Below are 15,263 nucleotides of genomic sequence, written 5' to 3'. Positions count from 1 at the left end.
TGTGCTGGCCTATAAATCCCAGATGTCAGATAAATCAGTGACTGAAAAAAAGACAAAAACACAACCATGGTCATGTGGTGGGTGGAATACATTCTAACAGAAGACCTGCAGTGGTTCAGCTTTTCCATTAAAGCTGGGTGGATGAACCACCTCAGCCAAAACACATGATGCACTCCAGAAACCCTCCAAGCAGATGGAGAGAGACAATCAAAATCCCTGCACGTGGAGCACAAAGAGCTGAGCCTGGAAAAGAGAACCCAAGAGCAAGATGCTAATATTTGAACAGAACATAAAGGGAAAGTTTGTTTAAAAAGGTAGGTAGAAGAAAAAACTCATGTGTCATTTCTTCTCAAGGAGCACATCCTTACCTTGTCTCTGCAGCATGGTGTGGCAGTGACTGCAGTAGAAGCTCAGGAAGCTGGAGCAATGCTGAGCACTTCTTGCCCAGGAGCACTGGGCACTGCAGCACAACAGGACATTGCTGTGGCCACTCTCTTGGACCAGCACTCAGCCCCCAGCAAAGGTTTAGCTCTCCACAGTGCTGAGTGTTGGCATACCACTGCCTTGCTTCCATCCCAAGGGCAGCTGCAACCTGGGCTGCCATCAGAAAGTTCGGGCAGCCACAGCCAAAACCCTCACAAGGCAGCTGCCACCCCACCTCCATGCTTTATGGAATCCTTACAGGGAGAAAATGGAATTGCCAAACCTGTGACAAAGTGTAAAAATCTGGTTGCTTTGATACTTTTGGGTTTCCTTGGCCTCATAGGCTCTAAAGCAAGGAAACATTCTGCAGCTGCATGGTCCTGCTCCACCACATTGTTTTAGCCCAGTTAAGCAACATCTGGCAGCAATGAGCTCCAAGAGCTGCATGCTTTTGGTCTGAAAATTTCCAATATGAAATCATGGAGAGTTACACTACAGAGAGCACTGGGCTTTACTAAGAGCTAGAACATGGTAACACTGCTGGAATTACACCAGAATTACAACCAAAAATAAAGCCTGCGTAGAATAAAAAGTTACAACCAGAAATAAACCTTGTGTACAATAAAAGGGACACCAGAAAAAGAGATCCATCTTTTTCAGCCTGAGCTACAAACTTCAGCTAAAGGCAAGAGCATTCCCAAGCACACAGTGCAGCTCACTTGTCCTGCACAGAGATCAGCAGAAACCTGTCTTTTTCATAGAGTTGCACTGTTGAAGTCATGGAGTGATGGATATTCCGAGCTGTGCTGCACCAAGAGGCAAAAGAAGCCATGGAGACCCCAGCAGCAGGACACCCCTCCAAGGTGATATCCTCAAAGGAGCAGTCCCAGCTGACCCAGAAATACAGAAAACAAAGATTCACCCCCCAAAACCTTTGGCCTGACCCCAGACACAATTGGCTGGATGGGATGAGCAGTGCACATTTCCACCTTCCTCTGGGGCTCCCAGGACCAGCCCCTGGGCATGGTGCCAGCACTGCTGCTCTTGGTGGAAACCAGATTTTGGCCCCCAGTAACACTGCACCAAAGCCTGTCTAACTAAATAAATGATGTTGTTTACAGCTGGAAGATGGTCTCCATTACACAACATGATCATCCTGGCCAAGCTTCCAGGGAGAAGCTGCTCTTCAGGGGATTGTTGTTTGAAAAAATGAAGAAGAAAACAGAACTAGCTGAAGTCGACATGGCAATTTAACAGCACAGGAAATATAACCTGCTTCTGCTGAGAAAACAACAGAGCTGCAAACTTGTCCAGATCACACTTACTGTTGGGCATACTATATATTTGGAGGTTTAGCCACTGTCTGGACAGAGCTAGCAGAACAGGGAAGAGAAAGAAAACCCAACCTGTAAAGCATGAGAAAAAGAAAAAAGCTGGGACAGACCAAGAAATTAAGAGCATGAAAATTCACAGAAAGGCAGGGGGAGCCTTCCTGTGAAAAGGTGCTTTAAGTGCATCAGAAAACATGAGAACTCCAGCAGAGAGAAGTGGAGAAGAAAAATTTAGAGTGCCAAAACCAAGAGCAGCAATCGTGTCACTGGCTGCCCTAATGACACATCAGCTGCAAGCCCTGGGTCTGGTCCTCCTGCAGAATGATCAGTCTGGAGATCGCTGATCCCTGGCTGTTGAGTTCATCAATCAGGCCCCCAAATGCACTTTCCCTTTGCACTGTGGATATAGGATAAAAAACAGAGCAGGGGTAAGGACACAGATTTTTAAGGACCCAAGTCTAGCTTCAGTTGCTCAGTGGCATCTTCAGACCCGCTGGAGACAAGCAGTGCCCTGGGAAGGACAGTGTGCCCTTGGGGTGCTCCATGTTTCAACCACAGGGTTCATTTTTCATCTCTCACAGGGCTTATCCCAAGAAGAAGCACTGCCAGGACACAGCACTCCTCTGTGCTTTCCCAAAGAAAAATGTCAGAGAAACGTCTCTCATGTCAGAGAACACGAGGCTTGCACAGCTCCTGGCAGTCTCCCATTTTACTGCAGGGGAGTCACAGCCATCACCAAGGGAAATCCCTGAGCCCGAGGCATCTGTCAGTGTCTGCAGCCTCTGTCAGGGTGAGTGCCCTCACCTCACACTTGGATGGCAGAGCCACCTTCCACTGCCTTTGCTGAAACTCCAGCTGCAGAAAATCACAAAAATTCCACCCAGAAGAGTTTTTTTTTTGAGCCAACTGCCAAGCAGACTGAGAATGGTGATACCCCATGAGCAGGAGCCTCTCCCAGACAGCTGCCGGGGGAAGTCTGTTACCTCTTGCTGTTTGCAGAGGGCTGGAGGTGAGAAAAACCATTCTCAGAGCATGATGCTGGGCTGAGAAGTCTCCCTGCCTCTCAGGGCAGCACTTAATCAGCTTTGACGTGCCTAAACACTTAATCCCCACGGGGTTGCAGCAGGAGGAACCAGCTGATTTATTTTCACTGTGCACAGTCCAACCGACCCTGCCCTGCCCGCGGTTCACCTGCCCTAAAGGTACACACTCTTTTTCTTGCCTCCTTCTCTACTATCCATCAGGTATTAGATGCTGTGGCTGATGTGTGGCTGGTCATGCTCTTTCTCGTTGTATTTATATTTACTTGTGCAACAAAGGCTGGGCTGAGTCTGAATGTCTCCAATTCATGCCCAAGCATGTGCAAATGTACACCTGAAGAGACCATCCTCTGCAACAGAGCTGGACTGAAAACCCTTCCTGGAGAAATAGCACCATCCACCATCTCTTTAAACCTCTCCAACAATTATTTGCGGAGTCTCAACACCAACACCTTCAGAAACCTGACTTTCCTTCACAACCTCTGGCTAGATGGGAACAATCTGACCTTCCTGACCCCAGGAACTTTTGATGCTCTCAGCAGGCTGCAAGAGCTGCACCTCAGCAGGAACTCACGCCTCACCCACCTGCACGCAAACACTTTCAGAGGACTATTAAACCTCATCAGCCTGGATTTGTCCCATTGTAATATCTTCGAAATCCACCCACTTCTATTTTCACACTTGCCTTCTTTAGAAAGGCTTGATTTAGCCTCCAATAACATGAGGTATGTTCCACAAGCCTTTAGGAACCTCTCCAGCCTCACAAGTCTGTCACTGGAGGGTAATCACATAGAAGCCATCGGCAGAGATTCCCTGAAGGACCTGGAAACTCTGTACGACCTGAATCTCAGGAAGAATCGGATATGGATCATTCAAAACGGAGCTTTTGCAAAGCTTCTCAGACTGGGCACGTTAAATTTAGGACACAACTTCATCACTGATTTGCCTAATCAGCTTTTTGAAGGATTGATCCAGCTCAAGACCATGCACCTCGAAGCCAACAGAATCACTGCCGTCGACTGCACCTTCAGACAGCTGCTCAACTTGAGGAACTTGTACCTGAACAACAACCAGATCTCCTCGATCTCAGACTCTGCTTTTCTACACCTGAACAAGCTGCACTTCCTCCACCTGAGCAGAAACAACCTCAGCTCCCTGCCCGCGCGCCTGCTCTCCGAGCTGCCCGGGCTCAGGTACGTGCTGCTGTCCCACAACCCCTGGAGGTGCGACTGCAGCGCGCTCTGGCTCTGGCGCTCCCCGCGCCGGGCGCTGCTCCAGGGGCTGGACTGCGCCTTCCCCGGCCCTGCCAACGCCACGGCGCCCGAGGAGCCGCGCCCGGGCCGCTGCCCCACACCACTGCCCCCGGCCGCCGAGGACCAGTGCGGGGCGGCCGCCGCCAGCGCGGCCCCCAGGCCCCGCGGCCTGCCCGGGCAGCTCGTCCTGCTGGCACTCGCCTGCCACGCGTGGCACAACCAGAGGGGATGGGTTTTATATGGAAATAAAGGGATTTAATTATATAGGAATGTGTTGTTTCATTTATGGGCTGAAATGCTACCATCAAAATTCAACGCAAATGCTCGCCGTTGGCAAGTTCAGGGCTGGGGCTTGTGCTGGTGATGTGGGGCTGGGAAGCACGCTCCCCTCTGCCCTCCCCATTTCCCAGCCAGGTGTGACCTCCCTGGTAGGAGCTGCCTTCCTGTGCCCAGCCCACACTGGGCATATTGTGAGCACTGCTGAAATAGGAATAAATTCCACGTGCTCCAGGACATCTGGAGCCCTTAGAAAAGGCTCAGCCCATCAGCAGTGCTGTGAGCACGTGGCACCTTCCCACAGCAGGCACATGGGGATCTCTGCTGTTAGAATGCAAGAAAGTATTGGAGGTGTGGGCAAAACCATCACCATGTAAAACATTTTATCACTCAGCTGTTCTTCACAGCACTGAACCTCAGCTCAAGTGGCTCTGCATTTACCCCTGCAAGGAGGTCATTTGTCTCAGGAAAGGTCTGTACAAGTTGTGTCTATCTCCCTGCATGCAGTCAAAGAGCTCTGTCACAGCATAATTCCGGTGCCATATCCCCAGTCTGCCTCCCTTCAGCTGCTGGGAGACACAGATCAGCCTTCTCTGTCCTCCCAAATGGAATTTTCCATTTGTGCAGGTATATTAAAAGCCCTTATCCAATGTTTACTGGGTGCTCACAGAAGGAAGCAAAGGAATGTGTGCCAGACACACCACATTTGTCCCTGTCCTTAGAGGAATTATCCCAACCTGATAAGAGGTAAGAGAGGAATCAACCCTTGTTTAGAGGTGAAAACAGACAAACCAGCACAATTTTACATGGGAAACCTGCCATGGACTGCAGAGCAGGACCAACCTTTGCTGTTACACCAGGGAAGGGACAAAGTGGGGCTCCACAGCAAAACCACACATGCTGCATCCTCGTTACATTTGTGATTAGGTTTGTGCAAAGCATTTAACAGTCAATACAATAAATTTTTGCTTACATTCTTTGTGCTGTTTCATCATCTTCACTTTCCTCAGCTTCACATACTTTAAGAAGTGGTGGAAAAATACTCCAGCTGGTTTCTTGCTTTTGCATTACTCTCTATCAAGCTGCAACAGAAAAAGGCAGAAGCAAAAAAGCAAGCAAAGTCCACCTCAGCAATTTCTTAAGTCCCTAAAGGATTCAATTTTTCCCATTGAATAATACAAACTGGTGAAATATTTATAGGTACAAGAACCTTGCCTTCTCTGAACACTTTTGAGAAAATATTCCTTCCACTTTTACACCACCACCTCATTAAACAGTAACAGGAACACAACTAAATTGCTTCCTCTATGCTATGATAAAAAAGTCATAGAAATATTTAACAAGTTATACACAGTATGCTCAGGGAGAATATGCGGCTACATTTTTAATCCACAAAAAATGAATCTTGCAAGGAATACAAGAAGGCCAGAAAACACAGACCCTGAGGAGGCAGTCTGGGCTGGCAAAGACGTTTGAAGGAGGACCTTAAGATGAAGGGTAAGAACAACATGTACCTAACAAGGGCAGCAGCAAGTCCAAATGTTTAAAAAAAAATCAATATGAACAAAGGTTACACTACTAAAAAAACCTTGGAAACAAAAAGTATGTAACTGAAGAAGCAAAACAAAGTATATATACTAACAAATAATTTAATATTAAAGAGCAAGAAGAGTTGCAGGAAGAAGGAAATGTGCTAAAGTTTACATCTCCTGTTGAAAATTTTACGCGTGTTTAACAAAACAAACTATTTGAAAACCTGCATGTGAAGGGTGTTTACTGGAGGGAAAGCACTGGGTTTGTCCTGGTTGCCCTGCACTGGGCCTTCAGTGTAAGACATCTGCTTTGTTTGGACTCCAGACCTTTCTTAAATACATCCAGCACAAGGAGATGCTTTCCCATTCTATAATTGACAAAGTACCCATTTCTCCCCCTTTAACCTGGTACCAGGAGGCAAAAGAGGCAAGACAGTACACATGTACATGGCCACTTCCAAAGTCCAAGAATTTTTACTTTAATCACATCACACCCCCAGCAAGTGCCATAAATCACCAGAACATAGTTTCAGTGGGATGGCTGTGGCTCTACTTATGGTATATCGCTCCATCTTGAGTAAAAACATGCAATTTCCTGTGGGAAGCTTTGTTAACATACTTTTCTTGTGAAAAAAAATTGTACCAGTGGAAAGTTTCCAGCCAGCTCTGCACAAGGCTTCATGCAGGGAATCACTGGGGTGGTTTGCTGACACCGCACACCCAGAGCAGTGAGCACTCCCAGCCAGTGCCACCACAGCCCATGCCCTCACCCCTGCAGATGGCAGGGCTCCTGCTCATCTCCTCCCACGTGCCCCAGCCCCTCTTCAGCTCCCTGTCAAATTCCTCCTTTTCACCTGCCCTTTTTTCATCTCCTACACACAGGAAAATTAATTCCCTTTCACTCAATTAGCCCTCATACAAATGTGAACCTCTGAAGCCCCCAAGGCACAACAACACAGAAGCTGCTGCTTCACACAAACTTTGCTTTTAAGGGACCTTTCCCTGCTGTGTTCCAGCAGCACCAACCCCTCACCACGCTCTGAAGGACCAGTACCTAGCATCAGATTTACACCAGGCCAATAAATATGAAGAGATTGAGTGTGGCACTGCAGGCCAGCAGCACCAGCTGCAGCTGGGTCAGTGCAAATAAGGAGAGAAGCATGTATTTAAATGTTTTTATTTCAACTGATGCTTTGCCACCATATTACATCACTTTGAATAGCTTGGAATAGCAATATGATCTCAAAATATAGCAAACAGCTTGCCAAAGCAAGAGAATATGAAATCCTATGGATACAGCATCTTCCTTCTTTGGCGACAATGCTTCCTTCCATTTATCTCTAAAAATAACTTTATATTCCAGCATATTTGCTGTTCACTTTATTGAACCCTGCTGTTTATACCATTTGCCTCTTCCCTGCACAAAACCGCTCCACAATGTAGTATGGTTTTGTATTTAACAGCATTTTAAATAAAAAAGTTATAGTTTTCATGCAAATTTCTGTAAAAATTATTTTCTAGGTGCACAGAACTGAACCAAGATGCATACAAAAATGCATTCACTTCCATTCTCAGGTGTAACCATGCCATCAGCAACATGATCATATGTTGCTGCAAGAGGTCCAAGGATGGTGGTATTAACATATGTAGTATAACCTTAAAAAACAAACAAACAAAACCAAAAACTTTTTATAAGCAGCAAGAGAAAAAACTGCCATGCTTTATCTGTAAAGTAATCAAAATAGTTAGATGTACAAAAAAGCACCATGTACAAAGAATACCAGAGGAAGTACATCTTCCTAATTACACATTTCTCATTTAGCATTGCGAGCTGGCCTGCAGGTCCCAACTTGTACTGTAGATTTACTTGCAAAATTAAGGATGTGGTCAAACCTAAAATATGCTTGGACTGTAGGACAGAAATTAAAGTGGACTGCAGACAGAAATTAGATTTGTTTCCATTACAACTTATACCAACCACCTTATAGCCCTCAAGGGTATAAAACCACACGTCAAGTATCTGAGAAATAATGGAGTGAAAACAGCTCCAGAGCAATATTGCAAGATGCAGGTCTGCTATGAATGCATTTCTGTGAGCTCTTGATAAGTTAAACTTTCCTTTGGGAAAAGAGCACGTCTGTTGGTTATAACTCCTCCCCCTGAGAATTTTGATAAATTTGTCTTGCAAAGCAAAACAAAGTCCTTTGAACTTCAGCAATTCCAAGGCCAACAGCATTTCAGCGTGGTCACAGCCGATCTGCTACTCATGCACCCAGGGTGGCAGGTTGGGTTTTTGTTGCATTTTGGTTTTTTTTTTCTTCACGTGGATCATCCCTTTTATACTCGCTTCATTCCTCTGCCCATCAAGCAGGCGAACACGGTCATGACCATCTTTGGCTTCACCTCCACAAGATCCTCTGGAAGAGCATAAACTCTGGCACCAATTCTTCTTGCCATGGACACAGCATACCTATTCACCATGGAAAGGTAAGGTGGTCAGCACCAAGACTTCTACCAGTAAATGGCAAGTCAAATCCTGCCCCATGCAACACAATTTCACCTATTCTTTATTAAGATTCAAGATGTGGAACAGTTTAATCACACCACATCCTTTTGTTTTACAAGTTTGTCTCATTTTTTGCTGTTTTCCACAGTAAAGTGTTTTTAATGTGCAAATTGACCTTTGAATGTCAAGTCCACTTTACTGACAGTTAAGGAATCTTAATTAATATTTGTTAGGGCTAATAGCATATATAATGAAGGATTAATCATGTAACACTTCCTTTTCTGTTTGCTCCTTATGAATAACAAAGTGAGACTATCATCTACCAGAAATTTTGCTGTCATTCTGCCACTGGAGAACAGTCACAGAACAAACATTTCAAAGGCATGTTTTAATATGCATACTTTAAACTTGACAATCTGTGATGATTCCACAAGACATAAGATATACAAGGGTTTAATTTCAAAACTCTGAGCCACACACAGATGCCTGAACACTTCAAATGCCTGAACAAACAGGTGAGAAATAAGAGTGTCACTGGTAAGAACAGCATTTCTCTCAGCAAGCCAGAGTTCAGCCAACTGCTCCCTCCAGTGTCACAGGCAAGGACAGCAACTCGATTTCACTAAGTGCTGCCCGTGTAAAAAGTACTGTGCTAAAAGGGACTGAAAAGCACAGCAATAAGCTGGTCAAAACACCTGCAGCTTGAGGCCAGTACATTGAATGTGCCCCTTTTCAATGCAAAAGCTTCTGAGAGAGCAAACTTACTTAGCATTGTTTTGCTTGTCATCTTCTGATAGGTGACCAGTCTTTACTAGGTCATAGTTGATACAACCAGGCTGGATGGCATCGATTAAATCCACAACTGCCAAGCTTGTGCTGATAGTCTTGTCCTAGAGAATACAGGCACAGAGAAGTAAAGGTGATTGTCCAATCCTTAAAGCATAAACCTCACCTCAATTCAGCTGCCCTGCAACATGCAACCAAAGAAGTTTTAAATGAGTCTTTTCAAAGCAGCAGTGTTAGTGACTATTCCCAGGTGGACCAGAAGGAAAACCACACTGCTGCTTCAGCTTTGGTGATAATACAATACTATTACTCCAATTTACAGCAAGCACTCTGGAAATGCAAAGAAGTAATCATTGTGCAGACAGCAGCTCTGCCCTGCTGAGCACAGCCCAAGGCACAATGCTCACCTCCAGATGCACACCAGCTCCAGCCCCTTTGCTTGCCAGTGTCTCACCTCCCATCTCTGCCTCAGATCCTGACCACCCCCAACTCTGTCACTATTCCCCACTATGGGCAGTCCTAAACATTCTCCTCTCTTGTAGCTTGAAGCCACTCTGTTGTTCCCAGCACAGCCTGAATCCTGTCCTGTATAAACTCCTTTATAAGATGCCCCTGCTGCTCCTCCAGACAAAGAAAAAGTTTTTGGGCACTCATGTCCTTTTGTAGGCAAGAAGGGAACCTGTACCTTGAAGTTCTGGATGGAGGTGGACTTGCCAGCTTCTTTCAGGGTCTGGTTTACCCAGCTGACTATAATGTCATCGTTGGCTTTCTGACCATCACCCAGGTCCTCGAGGACATTCAGCGTGTACCTGAGAACCAGCAGAGAGAACAAGATCAGGCACAGAGCCAGGACAAGCCACGCAGCCAAGATGCAACATGAGCAATGGCAGCTTGGAAAGTCTTCACATAGTCTCAGCTCTGGGTTTGGGGATTTTTTAAAACTAGCAAAAAGAAAGAACCACGTATCTTATCTGAAATGTAATTTTCTTAAAGCATTAGTCTTTCTAGCATTTCATGTCTTTTACTAGGAGCTCAAAAAATTGTCTGGGCTCAGGACACTTGTTAAATTGTTTTATCATTGAGCATTTGCTCCATAGGGGTAACACATTGCCTAAAAGGTGTGGATTACCTCAGGAGTTGGCATTCAGACCTGTAATGTCAAATTAGGATCTACCACTCCCCTTTTTTCCAGACATATATTCGCATAATTTACAATTCTTCAGAACTAGGTAACAGGAAGATCAATTTTATCTGTTATTAAGTTTTTTCTTTCCCCATTCCAATGCAAAAGAGGTCTATAAACCAGCCCCAGAACATTTCTCTCTCAATTTCCAATTAAAAATCAAAACATAAAAGTTGCGTAACATTACTGCTCAGGGCTTCTGCTTGTGGACCAGACTTGAGCAGGTGAGAGAGGTGATCCTTGTCACAGGTCCACCAACAGGCTGTCCAGAGGTGTCTGCTCCAGCCTCTCATGTGTAGCTCTATCACAGTTTTGTCCAGGTGTATCTCAGACACTCCCCCAAGGACAGAGGTTTTACAATCATTCTGGGTGACCTGTTACAGGTACTGCAACACTCTCATGGAAGAAACTTCCCAAATTCTGTACTCCATTCACAAGATTCACATGTTTGAGAGGAGTCCTACCTTCTCATCAACTGCCAGACCAAGGCCAGTGTCAGCGTTGGGTTTCCATCATTCAGATCTTGCCCTCCGATGCCAACCAGGGAGAATTTAGCTGGATGCTTTCCCAAGTCTACAGCATAATTACAGTTTTCCAGCTACACAGGACAAGAGTTTAAGCAGAAAAATTACTCACACACTCATTTGAGTAGAAGCCTCAAACAGGAATTTTTAGTGTCCAGAGCTTCCTTTAAAGTCTTTTGACATGTTTACCTTTTTCATATTTGCTCCAAGTTTAGGGTACGGAGGCTTGTTAACCTTATTCCAGTCAACAGGAACTTTGATCTTTTCATATAACTGTAGTATTACCAGTGCATCTTGGAGATCACTAAAGTGGAAAACATGGATTAAGTCTGATGTTTTGAGATTTGGGTGCACTCTGACTTTGTCACATCATGAATAGCTACTATTCTTTACAGGTGTTTGCAACAGCAACAATAAAAAGAAAAAACCAGCTGGGTCTCCCAAGAGTCTAAAGCTTACCCATAGAGGTGATTTACGTGGGGGTTCACACCCAGGGAGTTCATCCAGTTGCGGAAGGTCCGTTCCTCGCGCGTCTCTCCTACATGATGGAAAACAGGTTCATTGCAAATTCTGCAAGTTCAAAGCTGAGCAAGGATCTCCACCTTGCAAGGCAGGGAGCTTTGAGCAGCAGAGCTCACCAGGAGGTTTTAAGCAGAAAAAAAATAGTCTTTTCTTCTACTATAATTTTTTTTCAAAGCAAGAGAGTGACCCTGCTATCTAGTCTTGGATGTCATTTTGATTTCCTCAGGCTTCAGAAGAGCCTTTCACACTTTCTGCAAGAAAAAGGAGCAGAAAGATCTTTCACATGGGTGTCAGCTAACTGCTGTCACAGCCCAGTCCCAGTTCTGCCAACAATTAGCGCTCCCATGAACATCTCACTGCATTTCTGAGGTTTTCTTGCCCATCACAGGAAATGGCAAAACCAAATTCCCCGGAATGGTGAGTGATGGGGTGCTCAGAGTGCCTACAGGTTCAGGCTCCACAACAGGGTCAGAGCAGCTGAACAGGTTGCCAAGTGCCCTTCTCATCTGCCCCACATGAGTAAACAACCACTGCAGCACTGAAGCCTCAAATCATAGGTGTTACATCAATGGAGATAGCTCTGCAGGGCACAGCCTCCAATGACACAACTGTTTACTTTAGATAGTCCCCTCCTGCTAATTTTGTGACTGATAACGGCCATCACCTTCCAAAAGGGTCCAGTCGATGTCCTGGTTTTCAGGCTTGGTAAGTGCTGGGTACTTGTTGAACAGGTTGGCAACGAAGGCCAGGTTCAGTTTGGGGTTGCCACTGACCACGTCAGCCGGAGTGACGAACTGCCGGCAGCCGAGCCGATCCGCCTGCTGCAGCATGTACTCTGCCCTGCGCAGGTCATCCTTCTCCTGCCAGGGATGCAACGGACAAGAGCTGCCATGAGCAGACTGGGCTGCACTACAAAGCAGATGGGAAGCTCCTGACCACGAACTGGAGCAATGTCACAAGTCCACGTTTGGCATCAGTCACTAACTGAGTGAAGGGATGAGGCACACACACCAACCCCTGCTGCTGTGCCATTCTATTGGCTTGTCTTGCTGTTTTTCTTAGCATGGTGCTTTCCAAGCTCACATACTGACAAATTTTAATGCTTTTGGAACTTAGTGATTCCAAAGAATTCAATACGCTCCTGAATGGAGCAAGCCCACAAAGGATTTCTCAATCATCTCTGTTAATTGGAGGGTAGTGACCAGGCTGGCAGCAAGCACTCATTGAGCACACACCTGAGGTGTGCACATGGCCACTGACACTGTACACGCTCTAGAAATTAAGATACCAGGTTACCCAGATGTCATGGGGCAATGACAGGGTACAAGGAGCTCATGATTCTACAGGATGAGGGCACAACAGCCTGAATACTTACATTGAAACCTGACATGTTAATATCAATCTGAGGCTCTCCTTCTTTCTGCCCTTTGGGAGCAATTTGATTGAGGAGGTGGAAATAGGCTCTGGAATCCTGAAATGAATGGAAAAGAAAATTCAGCCCTCCTGCACAGCAGTGAATACACCATAACAATTCATTTCAAGCTCATTTTTAACAAGTCACCATGCATAATTGGCTTATGTACCTTTACTGAATTGCCAAAATCTGTAAGCTTAAAAGAGAGCACAATGGTAGAAATCCAGGCAGCAGGAAAGGAAACAAAGGGAAAAGGTTAGAAATATTTAAGATGACAATTATGTGGTTTGACTGTTTGAAAGCTGCCTTTGCTACAAGCTCTGGTGTCACAGCCACCTCTGCAGTGGCTGGAGGAGGCAATGACCCCATGCTGCTCACACTCATGGCCCCAGATGCCCCAAGGCAGCCCTAACCCCTAAACAAGGCAGCCATTCCTACTGCCACAGCAATGATGAAAATGGCTCAGTGAAGACAAATTCCAAGCAAAAAGCTGATTATAAGATGTCTGAATGTTTTCCTCTGTGCCTGTGCATTAGCTAGAACAGTTTAGAGAGAGAGGCCAGGGATGGTCACAAGGCAGGATGAGCCAAGAGCTGTAGTGATTATTTATCAACTACATGTCCTTTTAGTCCTCAGCACTAAGGAGGACCTCAGCATATCATGGCAGTCTAAGGGATGCACCAGAGAAGCCAACAGCTATCAGCAAATCTAAGTAATTTTAAAGTTGGAAATAAGAGTACCATGCACACAACAGGTCAGATCTATGACTGTCACACAATTATCAAATATAATTTTTTTTTCCTAGCTCAATCTTCTTTCTCCTACTTGAAACTGCTGGCCGTGTGAATAAGCTCCAGAAAACTGCTGAGCCCAGTGTCCAGATGTCCCACACTGACCGAAAGTCACCATCCTCCATTTCTCACCAGTGCCCCCACTCACATGTGAAAAGCAGCTTTAGGAGTCCCCACTCCCATTCCTACTAAACACAATGTGAAGCATAAGAGGTCTTGTTTCCCTTCCTCTCTCCAGCCCAAAACATTTCAGATGAAATGCCAAGAGCATGTACACGTCTAACTCTCCAGTGAAGAATCTTCCCCTGTTATCTCCATCAAAATACGGACTAAGGACATTTGAAAATATATAAGTAACACCAGTTTCACAGCTGATTAAAACACAGCAGGAGCACTGGAGGAAACACAGTTCAACACTGGGCTCACCCTCATGGCAAGATAGAACAGCACTGCAGGACTTCAAATATAACACTCAAACCCCCTGGTAAGACCAGTCAGTGTGTTAGGGTCAAGAAAGGTCCTGCCTGAGGATGAAAGGCCTCATTTACACATGCAAACACATCCCTGTCCAGCTCCCAGTCTTTTGCCAGGCACTGCAAATCAGGAGAGCTTGGGTACCTTGATATCTGAGCTGAAGTTACTGATTTTGTGCCAGCCTGCGTTTTCCAGGTGGAAGTTGGCCCATCTTAGGAGCAGCTCTTCTGGGGATAGTTTCATAAGGTCCTCCAGATTTTCACCATCACGAAGTAAGGCAGCCAGTGCTACAAGAAAAATTATTGTGAGGGAAGAGTCAAACTTGCATGTCACAATCCAAGCTGCAGCAAGATTTCAGGGGGGTACAATACCAACTACTGATTATGTCAAAATATTCTGGGTATAAGCAGAGTTTTCCTGAGTTGTGTGTTACACAGAGGGGAGTATAAATTATCTAGAAATATATGTGTAAAAAAAAGTATTTTCCCTTTTCTTGTGTAACAAAATTCTCTGGACTTTATGTGCAGTCTTTTAAGCTGATGGCAGGAAGCTAAATGCAAATGCAGTTCTATCTCAATGAAAAATGCTTCCAAGCAGTTTCATAAGCACCATTAAAAAACCCAAAGGAGCCAAGATAAGCACCCTTTCAGCTGGCCAGTGCTTCCTCTGCCATGAATTTTTAATCTAAACCAAACAATGTCAACACTTCATGATGAGGAAGCTTAAATAAAAGACACTGAAGCCTCTCCATCCATCTGGATGCTCTGATAGCACATACAGGAATATCAGAGCTCTTCAGATGATTTGAAAAGTTTAAATTTTAGAGGCTGTCATGCAGGACCAAGTGACCACAGGGTTTGCAGCATCAGTCTCTCACCACCAGGACAAAGTGAGAGCTCAAACTGCTCCACTGACAGTAGCAAGGAGGATTTTAGCACCAAATAAGTACCACAGAGCTGAAGCCCACCTTTCAATTTTTATTTTTTTTCTTTGACGTTGTCTATAATCCTAAAAGGATCCAAGCAGCTTTTAGCACATCCCAACACCATTAGCAGCCTGCAGCTGGAGCAGCCTAGGGCATCACCAAGCAGTGTGCTCATTCACTGCCAAGCTGCACCTTGACTTACAGGCTGATGTTCAGCCAGCCCTCCACAGCTGAGACATCAGCAGGATGGCAGAGCCCACCTGCAAGAACCTGCTGCACAGCT

General features: G+C 45.4%; 2 protein-coding genes across 14 annotated transcripts in view; one reads left to right on the top strand and one right to left on the bottom strand.

Annotated features, from left to right (window-relative positions):
• The first annotated feature begins 1,906 nt into the window (after positions 1-1,906).
• On the top strand, positions 1,907-6,895 carry LOC110480464 (uncharacterized). Its single transcript, XM_085570598.1, has one exon. It carries the CDS (start codon positions 3,032-3,034, stop codon positions 4,304-4,306), a length of 1,275 nt encoding a protein of 424 aa, XP_085426724.1. The 5' UTR covers positions 1,907-3,031; the 3' UTR covers positions 4,307-6,895.
• A 121-nt stretch (positions 6,896-7,016) lies between these two features.
• PLS3 (plastin 3) overlaps positions 7,017-15,263 on the bottom strand; it is a 49,631-nt gene continuing 41,384 nt past the window's right edge. For 7 of the 13 annotated variants that reach the window (XM_085570591.1, XM_085570588.1, XM_021548367.3 and 4 more), the window contains 9 exons: positions 14,200-14,342; positions 12,752-12,847; positions 12,041-12,236; positions 11,314-11,392; positions 11,044-11,158; positions 10,795-10,928; positions 9,833-9,956; positions 9,127-9,251; positions 7,017-8,325 (listed from right to left, as the gene is read on the bottom strand). In XM_085570591.1, the coding sequence (XP_085426717.1) occupies positions 8,193-8,325; positions 9,127-9,251; positions 9,833-9,956; positions 10,795-10,928; positions 11,044-11,158; positions 11,314-11,392; positions 12,041-12,236; positions 12,752-12,847; positions 14,200-14,342 (1,145 nt within the window). In that variant the 3' untranslated portion in view covers positions 7,017-8,192. Of the gene's footprint in view, positions 8,326-9,126; positions 9,252-9,832; positions 9,957-10,794; positions 10,929-11,043; positions 11,159-11,313; positions 11,393-12,040; positions 12,237-12,751; positions 12,848-12,959; positions 12,987-14,199; positions 14,343-15,263 lie in introns of all 13 variants that reach the window. The other 6 variants (XM_085570585.1, XM_085570583.1, XM_021548362.3 and 3 more) reach the window with 1 other exon arrangement.

Source organism: Lonchura striata, chromosome 4A (genome assembly GCF_050655825.1).
Source record: "Lonchura striata isolate lonStrDom1 chromosome 4A, ASM5065582v1, whole genome shotgun sequence".
Lineage (NCBI taxonomy): Eukaryota > Metazoa > Chordata > Aves > Passeriformes > Estrildidae > Lonchura > Lonchura striata.
This window is presented reverse-complemented; position numbering and strand designations above follow the sequence as displayed.

Excerpts from the sequence above, each read along its gene's own strand:
- LOC110480464 (XM_085570598.1), top strand. The coding sequence starts at position 3,032 with ATGCTCTTTCTCGTTGTATTTATATTTACTTGTGCAACAAAGGCTGGG.